The 14,845-nt window shown below is 39.0% G+C and overlaps 1 protein-coding gene across 11 annotated transcripts in view; it reads left to right on the top strand.

The window, feature by feature from the left end:
• OSBPL9 (oxysterol binding protein like 9) overlaps positions 1 to 14,845 on the top strand; it is a 186,685-nt gene that overhangs the window by 102,954 nt on the left and 68,886 nt on the right. For 2 of the 11 annotated variants that reach the window (XM_035018582.1, XM_035018581.1), the window contains exon 1: positions 11,983 to 12,153. The exons of 7 other annotated variants lie outside the window; for them this stretch is intronic. In XM_035018582.1, the coding sequence (XP_034874473.1) occupies positions 12,127 to 12,153 (27 nt within the window). In that variant the 5' untranslated portion in view covers positions 11,983 to 12,126. Of the gene's footprint in view, positions 1 to 10,702; positions 10,722 to 11,978; positions 12,288 to 14,845 lie in introns of those variants that run through there. 2 more of the 11 variants (XM_035018580.1, XM_035018584.1) reach the window with 2 other exon arrangements.

Below are 14,845 nucleotides of genomic sequence, written 5' to 3'. Positions count from 1 at the left end.
GTGCTCGCACGCTCTCTCTCTCTCTCTCTCTGTCTGTCTCTGTGTCAGATAAATAAATAAAATCTTAACAACAACAACAAAAAAGAATTAGCCTGAATGTGGCAGTTGAGATTCCCTCCATGGTTGGTGAGACTGACATTCAAGTCTCTCTGTGATCTATTCTCAACTTGCCTTTCTAGTCATTTCTACCGTTATATCTCTCCATCAACTTTTTGCTAGAGTGCTGCTGTTAATTTCCTCTCAACACATCTTTTCTTTTCTGGTCTCCACACTCTTGCACATGATGTTCTCTCTTTCTCTCTGATATGGCGTCTGCCTCCATTCTGCCTTTGTATACCACCCCTTTTCTTCAAAGCCCAGTTCAGAACTGACCTCTTCTGTGGAGCCTCCCTTGAATGACCCCTCCCTCCCCATACCCCAAACTCAAAGTGATCTCTCTCTTTGGATGCCATACCTCTTGTACAATTCACTAAGTCCTTATCATATTCTTTCTGTTTATCTTTTAAAGTATATGTAACTTCAGACTCCTTAAGGTTGGGTACCTAATTTGATTCAATTTTGGAATTTCTGAGCTTTTGCTCAGAAGAAATAAGAAAAGAAAGTTTTAAAAGTCTTAGACTCTGATAGCTTTGATATTTAAAATACATGTGATACAAGAGAATCTTTATATGTATTTTCCTAAATAATGTATGCAGAAGATAGAACATTTAGAAATATGTAATTAGGGGCACCTGGGTGGCTCAGTCATTAAACATCTGCCTTCAGCTCAGGTCCTGATACCAGGGTCCTGGGATCAAGCCCCGCATCAGGCTCCCTGCTCAGTGGGAAGCCTGCTTCTTCCCCCTCCCATTCCCCCTGCTTGTGTTCCCTCTTTCGCCGTCTATCTCTCTGTGTCAAATAAATAAATAAAAATCTTAAAAAATATATATATATATATATATAATTAAATGTTAATTTGATTGGCAAAAAAGTAAAGATTCTCCTCCCAGAGATAGTGAAGTGTGATGAAGAACTTGACTATGGAGCCCAAATGTCTTAGTCTATATCCCAGTGCCACCACTTATATTTAACTCTTCACATTGAACTTAGTCTCTCTGAGTTCCCATATCCTCATCTATAAAATGAAGATAATGAAAGTACCTACCTTTATTATAGAGTTTTTTTGAAGATTAAATGAGTTAAATGCAAATTTGTTGAAATCATGCCTAGCTATAGTGAGAACTTCACAGACTTTAGCTGTTGTTACTAAAGAAACTGCTCTATTTCCACTCTTAGTACTTCACATTCTTTTTTTTTTTTTTAAGATTTTATTTATTTTATTTGAGAGAGAGAGAATGAGAGACAGAGAGCATGAGAGGGAGGAGGGCCAGAGGGAGAAGCAGACTCCCTGCCAAGCAGGGAGCCCGATGCGGGACTTGATCCCGGGACTCCAGGATCATGACCTGAGCCGAAGGCAGTCGCTTAACCAACTGAGCCACCCAGGCGCCCAGTACTTCACATTCTAAAAAGTGCTCAGTAACTGTTAGATGAAGAAATAATTGAAGGAATGAACAAAAGAACAGATGACGTATAGGTTGCTTTTCCATTGCTGTTTATCGAGTACTTTGAGATGTATAGTGTTCCATTCAGGCACTGTGGAGTAGGAACTCATGGAACTCTTCCAAATGGGCATGGAGGGCATTTACATGTCCTCCTTTTCCATTGAATTTCATCTCTACTTTAGCCATTAAACTATACTGCTTTGGCTTTGTCATTACTGAGGGCTGCACTACCTCCAAAATAATTGAATTTAAAAGTATTTTCTCTCTCTTTTTTAAAGATTTTATTTATTTATTTGACAGAGAGAGACATAGCGAGAGAGGGAACACAAGCATGGGGAGTGGGAGAGGGAGAAGTAGGCTTCCCACGGAGCAGGGAGCCCGATGCGGGGCTCAATCCCAGGACCCTGGGACCATGACCTGAGCCAAAGGCAAATGCTTAACAACTGAGCCACCCAGGCACCCCTAAAAGTATTTTCTCTTTGACCACAGTTTTCTTACCTTCACCCTCTATCACTTCTGAACTTTTCTTCTCTCATTTTGGTCTGAGCTCTACTTCTCCATTTTTCCTGGCCATTTAGTACCTTTCTAGTTTTGCCTATGTCATCCTCCAGTGTAGGTCTTGTATCTGCTTCTTCAACACTGATTTTGCTATCACTTACTGAATTTTTTGTCATAGGATGTTTTGTACTGTGTCCCATTATCGTTTCCATTCCCCAGGGCCCCATTGTCTGGTTTCTCTGCTTCTAGTACTCTTAGAGGTCATAATATTGAGATGGCTGTATATATCACAATTTTTAAATTTTGTCTAACTTTAATTGGATTTCTATAACTATTCAAAGTCTTCTTATTGACTCCTTGATTTTCAGTTAAATCCCCACAGTAGAATATTTTTCATTAGCTTTCAGTATCTAATACAGCCTGCTCCCTTCTTTATAGAAAAAGGTCTTCGATAGTTCTTAGTGATTTCACCTATACTTACTTTCTCTGCTTTGCATATTTCAAAGAAAAACATTCTTACTCTTTCCCAGAGTTAATACAACACCCATACTCGTGACTACATGGTGTTTCCTTTGAGACTATGACCTTACTCCCTCTCCCTCCCAGTAATCCTCACCATTTTCACGGATTCAGCTAAAGCTTCTGTGTAGGTGACTCTTCCTTCCCTCCACACCACTCCCCTTCTTTATATATATATATATATCTTTTCGTATTTAGCTTTAGTCCCACACTCTTTCCTTTTGGATTTTGCCAGTTAGATGGCTCCCTGAAACTCAACCTCAACATGACTAAAACTGAACTTATCATTTCATTCCTCCTCAAACCCATCTCTTTATCTCATTTTTCTGTTTCTATTAATGACTGTTATTCTCTGAGCCACTGAAGTTTGAAAATTGAGAGTTCTTTTGGGTGATAACTTCTAAACTGCCAAATCTGGTGTGTGTGTGTGTGTGTGTGTGTGTGTGTGTGTGTGTGTGGTGTCTTTTTTTAATAGGATCTCTCACACTCCTCTGATGTTCACTTTGACTGTCATATAAGTTGCATCTTAACTATCTCTGGTGCCCTCATATATTTCCTGAATTTATTCTCTTCATCTTATAAAAGAATACCTTTAATAAATGACCTTATGGCATCTCTAACAGTGAAAAACCTTTAATGATTTACATTTGCCTGTAGGATGAAGTAAAACTTTTTATTAGGGGATTTCAGGCTCTCTTTGATTTGATGCCAACCTGCCTTTTCCACCTCCTGTTCCTACATGTTCCTGGTTCCATGCTTCTACTCATGCTACTCTTAAGTCCTCACCATCCCCAGTCCTCAAATTTGCCACTGTAAGATTAATTCCAGTCATTCAAAACCCAGTGTACATATTACCTCTTCATTTCATCTCTTTCTTATCACTATAATAAAAAATAGTCTCTTACCTCTTTAACCTCTGCTGTAATTTCCCCTTCTGTGTAGCCCATATAGCATTCTGGTATATAATATAACAGTAGCAACTAATATTTGAGCACTTCTTATGTGCCAGGAACTGCATGGACTTCACATGCATTATCTCTTATAATAATACACTATTATATAACTCATTGCCCACTTGAGATTATAAGTTTCACGAGGCAAGAGAGAACCTAACTTTTTGATAGTATTTTCCCATTGTACCTGTGCCAAGCTCAAAAGTCCCTGTCTAACCTTCTGAATAAGGTCTAAGAAACAGTATATTATAGTAGAAAATCTTTAGAGCCAGGCTGACCAGGACTTGGGTCCTGGCTCTGGCATCTTACTAGATATATAATGTGGGATAAGTACTTAACTTCTTTTAAACCTCTTTTAAACCTTAGCTGATCTTTAAAGGTAGGTATAAAACCTCAGTCAAGTAGTTGTGTTAAGATGTTATAATATCTCTAGCACATTACACCTTATATGGTAAAGGTATTCATAAATATTTATTTAACAGTAAATTCATTTAGAGCATGTCTTGTACCTTTTCCCTTTCCTTCCATCTTTCCTCTCTTCTTTTCCTGTTGTTCTTGCTCTTCTCTGGGTATCTTAAGATTTATTTATTTTTTTGAGAGAGCCTGTATGCACACATTGGGGGAGGCAGAGGGAGAAAATCTTTTAAGCAGACTCCATGCTAAGCGTGGAACCCGAAGTAGGGCTCGATCCTAGGACCTGTGAGATCGTGACCTGAGCTGAAACCAAGAGTCAGATGCTTAATTGACTGTGCCCCTTCTGTGGGTATCTTAAAATTGCAATTAGGATAGTCTGAGGATGGGAGAAGACAACTAAAATCTTCTCTCCTTTCAACTCCTATGGAAGTTGAGTTTCCAGTAGTCATTCTAAACTTGTATGTTAGCTTTTGTTATCTTTTCATGTATTTACACCCAACTAAATTAGGACAGTCCTTGAAGAGGGGGCAGAGATGCTTTCGAGCTTCTTAATCCCTTCTTGTTAGCCTGTAAGAAGTCTTCAGTGGATATTTGATGATACTGATTAATGGAGGGAAACCTTTCAGATTCTTAATTTGCCCTAGTAAGCTTTAGTATGAACTAAATGCTGAGAGATTGCCTAGCAAAGGGATTTATCACTGGAAGAAGATAGGATGCTACATCATGTAGGTTTTGCAGTATCGTCCTATATTATACAAAGTATAGTGAATCATAGCAACTTGCCTGGATATCATACAGGATATCATGTAAAAAGAGTTGTATAAACTTCAGTAAACTTGGGCCTATTTTAGTAAAAAACTCTTGCATGCCCAGAATTCCAGTGTTTAAAATATTATATATATCATGTTATTTAATGTGGGCAAACAAAGCTAGGTACAAACTTCTTAGATATAAAATCATATAGAACTAAATTTATATCCAAAAGAAAATTGCAAGTGAAATACAAACCAAACACAAAGCAATAAAATCTAAATCAACATTTATTTAATGTGATAAATGATATTGCCTTGTAAAAACGGGTCACCACTTACAATATGAAAATGGTCCTGACTCGGGGCGCCTGGGTGGCTCAGTCGTTAAGCATCTGCCTTTGTCTCAGGTCATGATCCCAGGGTCCTGGGATCGAGCCCCTCCCTGCTCAGCAGGAAGCCTGCTTCTCCCTCTCCCACTCCCCCTGCTTGGTTCCCTCTCTTGCTGTGTCTCTCTCTGTCAAATAAATAAATAAAATCTTTAAAAAAAAATGGTACTGACTCTTAGTTTGTTTGACGTGAGTACACTACTGTGGATTATGACTCATGCCACTTTTCTCTGTTCTGACTACTGGGAAACCTTCATTTGTACATCACATCCTATGAGGTTATTTGGCCTTCAGTTCACACCTATGTCATTTTCATGGTCAAGGCTCTTCTGTGACAAGTAGTAGTACTTGGTGCCAACTTGATCATAAACAAAAACGGACAATGAAGTAACTTGGTACCACTTGGATTTAAGGTTCTTACTGAGATGATTCAGTGTGGTTATACAGATTTCTGTAAGTTATCAAAATGAAAACATAAAAGAATATGGTAAATACTTTTTTAGATCCCAATTTAAAAACCTTCATGTGGATGTATACTAATTGAGTAATATAGACCTTTACGTTTTTTTGCTTTTATGCTATAACTTAGTTCATATTCAAAAGAATTTTATACCAAATGGCTTCTGTGGTTGTTGTTTGGGCCAAGAAATTAGGCTATAATTGTCCTTGCCTATATAAGTTTATGTAGGTCACTGTAGACTGCATCTTAGGCGGTTATCAAATTGGAATTTCATTGCTACTGTCTTGTAATTTTATAATTTTTGCCCTTTACTATACATTCACTGTCCATTGGCTTTGATCTCAAGGCCCTAGAGAGGAAAGGACATGGGATACCTTGTGTAAGAATATGGTTGAGGGGAATAGAGAGGGCTGTTAGAAACCTCACCAGAAATACCCCTGAATCTGTGAGTAAACATCATTATTCATAAAGGAAAAGTGATACAATTCAGATTGCAAATCATTGAAGCTGAAAAAATAATAGAGCCATTTTGAAGCTTTTTTTTTTTTTTTCAAAATTAGATACTTCAGTTAATTACATATCTGCCAAACTTTTGTTATAGACAAACACAAATTTATATTTAAGGTGAAATTTGGGATAGTAGCTGAAAAATTAATCTTTAGTATTAGGATGCCTTGATTCTACCCTCTTTTTGATAATGGCTCATGTGTCTAACTGGGTAACTAAAATTAACTGAAATCTTTTGAGTACTATTCTTGAGTGTTAAGCTACTTCACTGAAGATTAGTGTTTTGAACATTTCAGTTTTTCAGTAAAGATCTGTTTTCTCCTACCACCTTAAGATTTTATTTTTGTGTCATGTAGAAAAATAGATGTGTTTTTTCTCCCTTGAAATGCTTTGTTACTCCAAGAAAATGATTGCAATATAGATGTGTCACCTTTTCCACAGGTAAACGGTATGGAGAAGTAGCCAGTAATACTTGGGTTTCCTATAACAAAGGAAAATTCCCCTAAGGGTTGTTACCAGTGTCATTGCTATTACTGAGGGCAGATGAATTTCTGGCTCCTAAGTTGGAACTTAGGATTTTAGGATTCATTTTTTATTCAGTTCTGTTGTTCCATCTATCTTCAACTCTTGGGAAACAAATAAGAACAAGTGGTCCAGTTTTATAGTTGCTAAAGGTTATTCCTTTAACTGCCAGAAATTTACCTTAACTGTGTGTTTTTATGGACATCTTTTAGAACTTATATTTCCTGCCTTCTCTGTATAAAAATAAAGTTTAAAATTTTTTAAAAAAGTGCATGTTCAATTCAGAACATATGGACAATACAAAAAAGTTTTATGCATTTGGTAAATACTTATATGTATTTAATGTATTCCATGCACCAGTTGTAAAGGATATTGTGAATAAATGACATGTTGTCCTTGTCTTTACAGAGCTCAGTCTAGTATAAAGTAGAAAATAAAAATCATGAGGATTGAAGTTTTAAAAAACTGTTAAAGTAATGACATAAGTCATGCTTCTAAAAAATTTTAAACTATGCAGAAGTATATAAAATAAAAGCAATAGTGTTTCCCACACCCTTTCTTTAGAGATAAACACATGGTTCTCATTTGTTAACTTCCTAAGGTAAAGTTAGAGCATTTAAAATGAAGAGTAATTACGTAATACAAAGCCATCTCACCCATCTTGTGGCAAGGAGCTCTGTACTTCCAACCAAATTTAACAACTTGTGTTGTTTTTGTTGTTTTTAACTCATGTGTTTTTAATGAAATCTACAAGTTGTTTCAGAAGAAAGTTAAGTGACTGATGCAGGATTTTATGTGTAAAAATTGGGGCAATAGTGCCCAATGTAAGTTTTTAAAATTAAATAGTACTAAAAGGCTCATACAGAAAAACAACAGCCTTCTGTCTCTCTGCTTTCTCTGTTCTGCTTGCTAGACTAGCTATTTTCAGCCTTTTTATTTGTTTAAACTGCTGTTTCATACTATAGTACCTGGCATTTCATTCATTCAAGAGACCTAATTAAGCACCTACTACATGTCAGTCCCTATGTGGAGGAGACACTTAGTGAACAAGGCAGTACACTATCCTAGCCATTATGAGGTTTATAGAGGGTGTTTTTTCCAAACTTTGAATAAAATAATTCTTCAGTCTGATAATGCATTAAGAATTGCAAATAAAACAAACTTTTGGAACATGGTCACCTTGATCATGAGATGGTAAGGACTGCTTCTACCATATGGCAAGTGGTGTTTTTATTCCATATGGCCGAAGTTTCTATGTGGAGATTTATTGGCTGACTTTAGTTTTGAGACTTTCAGGTACTGGTCAGACAAAATAGTGGAGCTACATATCCTCCTTCCAAGAGTTGTCCTTTAATGTTATCCGTTCCAGTCATTTGGCCTGAGTTACAAAGTAAATTCATACGGAAACTATGAATTTTTCCTCCTATTTTGCTTCTTTTTTTGCTTCTGTTGCTACCAAAAGTATTTGTTGTCTGTGTCTTAGGTGACACCAGAGCAAAATGTGATTTATAGGTAAACATTATTGGGCTCTCTAGCAGAAATAATATTTTTGAAAGTAGTGCATGAATTCCATTTGGTTAAAATTTTCTTTTCATCTTAATAGCTGTAGGTAAAGTTGGCCTATTTTTGCTTGACTTGCCATTTGAAAGACCCCCTCACCCTGAATCTTAGTATTTTAATTTTTCTCAGGTTGTTTTTTGTCTTCTTAATCATCCTATTGTATCCTTCTTTATTTTGAACAAAAACAGAAAAGGTACTAATTTAATTTAATCATGTAATAGACTTAGTTACGTAGTTCAAAGATAAGTATTGAAGTTTTTGGTTTTTTTTTAATACATACGTTGGAAATCAGTTGTTATATATGGGTTTAAGGCATTGGCCCCTTATCTTTCTTCTGAAGTAACCTGTAGATGTTTAAAAAAAACCAACGCTTGAGTTGCCAAATTTGATTAGAAGTCATAATTTATTGGGATAAATTGGGTAAAGTTGCCTTGTATTTTGTAGTTACTTTTCATTTTAAATGCTACATCTTTTATGCACACTAACCTTATACAAGGATTAGGAAATGAGAACTACATGTCTGTAACAAATAGTTATCTCTAGCATGAAACTGTGAAAAGGTAGATTTTGGGCTGTAGCTGTGACCTCTTTAAATGGGTAGCTAGAACCTAGAGTTTTATATATGCAGTTGAGGAAGACTCAGTTGTATTAAGAGACCACTGTAAATCATATACTCTATTGCCATTACCCCTAATCTTAACACTTAAGCCTATTAATAAAAAACTAATGATAATTGGGTCTGCTAAAATTTTACTGAACTTTACTATTTACACTAGTTTATCAAAAATGACAGTGCATTAGATTTTGAAACTACTGACCCATGATGATGATGGTGATGATGATGATGATGATAATGATGGGTGATGTGGAGGACACTTTAAAAATCTAATACTTTGGTAAGCACTGTTAAATACGAAGTCACTGATGACCCTTCATGGGTTTCTTTGTCTACTTGGGGAGATAAACACATGAAGGACCTGATAAACAAGAATAATATAAATGAGTATTATGTCTCTTATGGACTCAAACAGTATAGTACAGAGACAGAATTAGAGTTGTAGGCCTTTTTCCCTGGCCTGGAGAACTGTTAGATCAGCCAGTATTGAATTACATCCTTTGGGCTGCTTAGGCACAAAATTAACCGCTAGAAAAGCAGGTATTAAAGGAGAACTTTAAAGGGTGTTAGTGGAAGTTGTTAGACATTGACCTTGTCCATTTGGCAAAATTAATGAATTTTTCTACATCACTGTTTATAGTTTAATTGATATTTATCATATAGTTGATGTTTATTTTCAGAACCTATTACCATAGGAAATCCATTATTGAGCACTAATATGTGCCAGGCATGTAGCTAAATACTGAGGATATAATGTTGAACAAAATCAGATAGATCCTTGCTTCATTAAGCTTACGGTCTAGTGATGAACATAACATTAATGAAAGAATAATGCAGTTAGATAGGAAGCAGAGAAGTGGTTGGTGGAATTGACTGCTTGAGGGCCATTAGGGAAATTTGGGGATGATAGAAGTGTTCTGTCTTAATTGTGGTGGTGATTACATGTGTGCATACATTTATCAAAATATATTGAACTGTACATCTAAAACGGATGTGTTTTATTATATGTAAATTATAACTCAATAAGATTAATGAAAAATAACTCAAGTACACATAAAATTACAGCTGTGATAAGGAGAGTTGCAGAGGCCATGAGAACATACGATAGGAAGAATTCACATAGGTGAGGAGGACAAGATGATGAATAGCCGTAAATTGAAGGGATTGGTGTCAAGGGGATAGTGTAAAATACAGAAATAACAGCCTGTGTCAAGGCCCTGAGGTTGGAAAGTTCATGGCAAATTGAAGAAACTTGAAAAAGGTCATTGTGTGTAGTGCAGAAAATGAGGGAGTGCAAGATGTAAAATGGAGGTAGACGGTAAGTAGGGCTAAACTTTGTAAGCCATTGTTAAAGACTGAATTGTAGCCTAAGCACAGTGGAAAGCAGTTGAAGTTCTTTAATTGGTTGTGGTAAGGGGTGATGAGGGAGTAATGAAATTGGCTTTGGAAACCAAGTACTGTGGCTCTAGTGTTAAGAATGAATTGGGGGCGCCTGGGTGGCCCAGTTGCTAAGCATCTGCCTTTGGCTCAGGTCATGATCCCGCAGTCCTGGGATCGAGTCCCACATCGGGCTCCCTGCTCAGCGGGAAGCCTGCTTCTCCCTCTCCCCCACTTGTGTTCCCTCTCTCGATGTGTCTCTGTCAAATAAATAAAATCTTAAAAAAAAAAATGAATTGGAGGGGGGCACTGGGTGGCTCAGTCGTTAAGCGTCTGCCTTCAGCTCAGGTCATGATCCCAGGGTCCTGGGATAGAGCCCTGCATAGGCTCCCTGCTCCACAGGAAGCGTGCTTCTCCCTCTTCCACTGCCCCTGCTTGTGTTCCCTCTCTCGCTGTGTGTCTCTCTGTCAAATAAATAAATAAAATCTTTAAAAAAAAAAAAAAATGAATTGGAGGAACTAGGGTGGATTCAGGAAGTTTATTCCAAGAGGCCCAGACCTATGACTGAGTGGTGGTAATGGAGAGAAGTGGACATAATGGAGAATATATTGAGGAGGTAAAAATGAACTTGGTGGACTGAATATGGAATGAGGGAGGCATCATGGGCTGCTAGGTTTATGGTTTGCATATTAGAATGGACGGTAGTGGCTTTCCTTTACTGATATAGAGGCAGTACGGGAAGACCAAGGCTTTGAGGAGTGGGTATGGCAAGAAGAGAGTGCATTTGGTATTGAGCATTTTGAAAAAAATTACATAAAACTGTAGGTATCTTTAACCTAGAGTGCAGCAAGCATTTATTGAGCCTTCTGTGCAGTTCACACTATGCTAGTTGTAGGGGCTAGCAATAGAGCTACAAAAATTAGATGCTTAGGAATTTTAGTAGAGTTGCAGATGTATAAATAACCGGGAGGAAAAATAGTAAGAGAAAGAAAAGGAGATTGGCCTCCAGAGCAGTAAGTTAATTATTTATGTCTGTTATTTCCTGCATTTTGGATGAGTCTCTGTTAAGATCCTTTAAGTCCGAGCTTTTGATCTAATTTGAAGTTATGCCATTTGGTTTCTTGAAGCATCTTCACAAGCCACCTACATTCCTTTTGGAGCTGTGGCATAACAGCAGACCCACGAAGTTTCCCGGATTTATAAAACAAGGCACCCATGCTTTTGTTTACTGAGAAAGTATCCTCCTCCCCTCCGCTCCACCCCCCCTCCCGCCCCACGCGACACAAACAACTTTCCGGAAGTAAGCAAAAGCAGTTATCGAGATGAAACTTGGTTGCACAGCTGCCAAAATTTTAGGGACAGTGAACTAGAAGTCGGTGGGTGTAAGTGAAGCAGTTTTTCGTCTGTGAGGGGTCCTTCCCCAGTCGCCACGTTATGGGAATTCCCAGGGCTGAAGTTCTGAAGCCAAGCAGAGCTCCCTTGAGCAAGGACTTCCCTTTCCTGGGGAGGGCGTGAGCTAAGCTGGCAGCAGCTGTAAGTCCCGAAGCACAGGTCCTGGTGCGGGCTTGGGTCTCCAGCCCAGAGTCCCCAAGGCGAGCCCCGGGCGCCGTGCGGAGGCAGCCGGGGTTGGGTCTGGACCGGGGCGGGGGCGACGCGGAGCTGGGCTCTCCTGGGCCCACCCGCTGCTACCGGCCCCTCCCGCTCCCTCCCGCGGGTGGCCCACTCCCTCCCTCCACCCAAAATTGGCCTAACGGCCAATCGTCATTCGCTCACCTCCTTTACAGCAGGTGACCTATGGCCAATCGCCAGGGGTTTCTTTGCCAGGAGCCGCCAGGGCCAGCCAATCGTTGCGGCCCCTAGGCCCGGACGGGGGTGGGGGGGTGTCCCGGGGGACCGGCTGAACCTGAGTGGATCGACTTCACGGCAGTGTGGGGGATACGGCCTGAGGGAGAAAAAAGGGGTGCTTGGAAGCGGCCCCCGACTCCCTCCCCTGGAGGCATAGAGGGCGGGGGCCTTGGCGAATGGCTTTCTTGCTGGCCACTTGCGGAGTGAGTAGACCCTGAGGGTCTGGGAAAGGGGCCGGCCCCCACCCCTGAGTCCCCGGGGTCCCTGCTGTCTGGCCCGGCCGGGCCGTAGCCCCGAATGTCGCTCTCTCCCTGCCTCCTTTCCGCTGCCCTCTGGGGTGAGTAGGACGATGTGGCCACCCAGGCCCTCTCTTCTCGGGGAGCTCTCCTCACTTCTTCAGCCGAGATGGGTTGGAGGGTGAGGCTAGGGGCCTCCTGTTTCACCGAGAGGTCATTCGCCACCAAACCAGACTGGAAGAGGGCATCTACCCCCCCCCCCTTTTTTTTCATTTTTGTGGAACTCACTTTCCTTTTCGAAAGCTGTCGCAAGCTATAAATACAAAAGTTAAGCTTTCCCGTAATATGAAAGCTTAATTTTGACCAGTTGCCCATTGATAGAGGCTCCAGTTGCGGGCCAAACATTCTCTGTTTTATTTTTGGCACTGTGTTCTTCCAGCCTGGCCTAGTACCTTTGTGTGTAATAATTATAGGCGCTATTATTTGTGAGTATGTGTGTGGGGAGGGGAGTGGTTTTACGCTTCTTGAGTAGCTTGTGCAAAAAACTGAAAACTTTGGAATAGTGTGAGGTTCTCATAAAAACTGGAGGGAAAGGTTTAGTTTCTCAGTACAGCTCAGTTATGGAAAGTTGAGTATAATGAATAGTCTAGGAAGCATGTTTGAATCATGCATTTTTTTTCAGCATACTGTACTTCACAAGTATTTTTGTTATGAGTGAGAAATGTATTGAAGCAGAAAAGTTTTTGCTCATTTGAAGTAACATTTGGTTTTGCTTGTCAAATTTTTACGTTTAGCTATGTTCAGGAAATTAAAAACAAATCAAGTAATTATTTCTCCCAGGTTTTAGCAGAGATGTTTAGAGATGTAATTACAGTTTTAAGAACTTTTGTAGTGAAATTTAAATTGGAAATTCTAGTCCAGTGTCTATGAATCATCTTTCAGAACATTGCCTGTATTGCACTAAGCGATGAAACCGTTTTAATAGTAACATCTCTCATTTTCTTAAAATTTTTTTTAACTTTCATTTTTTGTACAGCCCAACCAGAAGCAACTTAAAAATACTTTATTACCTTTCCTAGCTCAGGGAAGATATAAACCACCAAAAATCAGACTTTTAGTCTGAGAGCTGAAATGAAAAATAAATATCACAGAGAAGCCAGATTGGTTTCCAAAGTGTCCTGAGGGGTTTTTTTTTGTTTTAAGATTTTATTTATTTATTTGACAGAGAGAGAGCGAGAGAGGAAACACAAGCAGGGGGAGTGGGAGAGGGAGAAGCAGGCTTCCCGCTGAGCATGGGAGCCCGATGGTAGGGTTTGATCTCAGGACCCTGGGATTATGACCTGAGCCGAAGGCAGACGCTTAACAACTGCCTGAGTTTGTTTTTGACAGAGATGGCATTATGCTTGAGGTGCCCCTCAATAAATACTAGGCTGCAAAGACTATTGGTCACATCCATTTTGATATTTCTAAAGTTCTAGGTAGTATTTTTTTAATGCAAAAAGATTATATTCAGTAGTGATCTACTCAGTCATCCCCAGATGATAAGAAGATGGGCAAGGAATTTAAGTTTGGATCAGCCAGGAAAAAGCATTGCGATCCAGCCCTATTCCGTTGGTTGGAAAATCAGGCAGTTATATAGTTCGCGGTCTATTGCTTGAGAAAGATATTCTGAAAAGCAAATCCTGGCATATCCCCTGGGATATGTCAAGTTTTATCAGTATCTAGACTTTGTAGTATGGAGTGATAATTGATGTTTATGAGGATTCTATAGAAAAAGACAGTTTTAATGATTATTATGGGGTTAGCGTACAAATTATATATAGGAAGATTTTTCAATAAAGATTTAAACAAAGATTATGTTTGAAAGAAAAGTTCTTAGCCTGAAAATATAATTAAGCCAAGTATCTCTCCCTAAATATTTTAATTAATTGAAGTTCCACCATACATAGGCAATTGGTCATTTAAAGCTATTGGCCGTCTCCCTTATTTTCCATGTCTAGTCACCAGGTCCTGTTAAATTTGCCTTAGTAATATCTCTTCGATTTATCCTTTTTCCACGTGATAATAGTTTAATTCAGACCTTCATCATCTCTCACCTAGACTTTTGCAAAACCTTCTAACTAGTCTTCCTTCTACCTATACTCTTTATCTCAAATCAAATCAGACTGAGTCATTCCTGTGCTTAAAAATCTGTTTTGAATCCATTTGCCAGTCAGCTGCCTATCAAGCCCTTCAAGGGCCTTCACGACCTGGTCGTAATTTATCTCTCTTTAGTCTGAACTCAGCTGCAGATGCTCTACCCAAGCTATCCACTCCAGCACTGTGAACTATTAATCATTTAGAACATGACTTAGCCTCTCAGCTCTTTGTCCTTTCACAACCTTTCCCCTCTTGCTTGGAATTATAATTGCTCAGAATTCTAGCAAGTGATAAACCTCCAGTTCTTCGTTTAACATACAGTTCATATGTTACTATTTCTTTAATGTTTTCCTTCAGGCAGACCAGTTAGAGTTACTCTTATCCTTTGTGTGCTACTATAACACTTTGTTCATATCTCTATAGACAGCTAGGTTGTAATCTAGATTTTTTGTTCACATGTCTGATTCTTGCATTACACCCTAACCTCTAGAGGTCAGAGGTCGTCCTTACTTATCTTTGT

Source organism: Mirounga leonina, unplaced genomic scaffold, assembly GCF_011800145.1.
Source record: "Mirounga leonina isolate KUSES-001 unplaced genomic scaffold, KU_Mleo_1.0 Mir_173, whole genome shotgun sequence".
Lineage (NCBI taxonomy): Eukaryota > Metazoa > Chordata > Mammalia > Carnivora > Phocidae > Mirounga > Mirounga leonina.
This window is presented reverse-complemented; position numbering and strand designations above follow the sequence as displayed.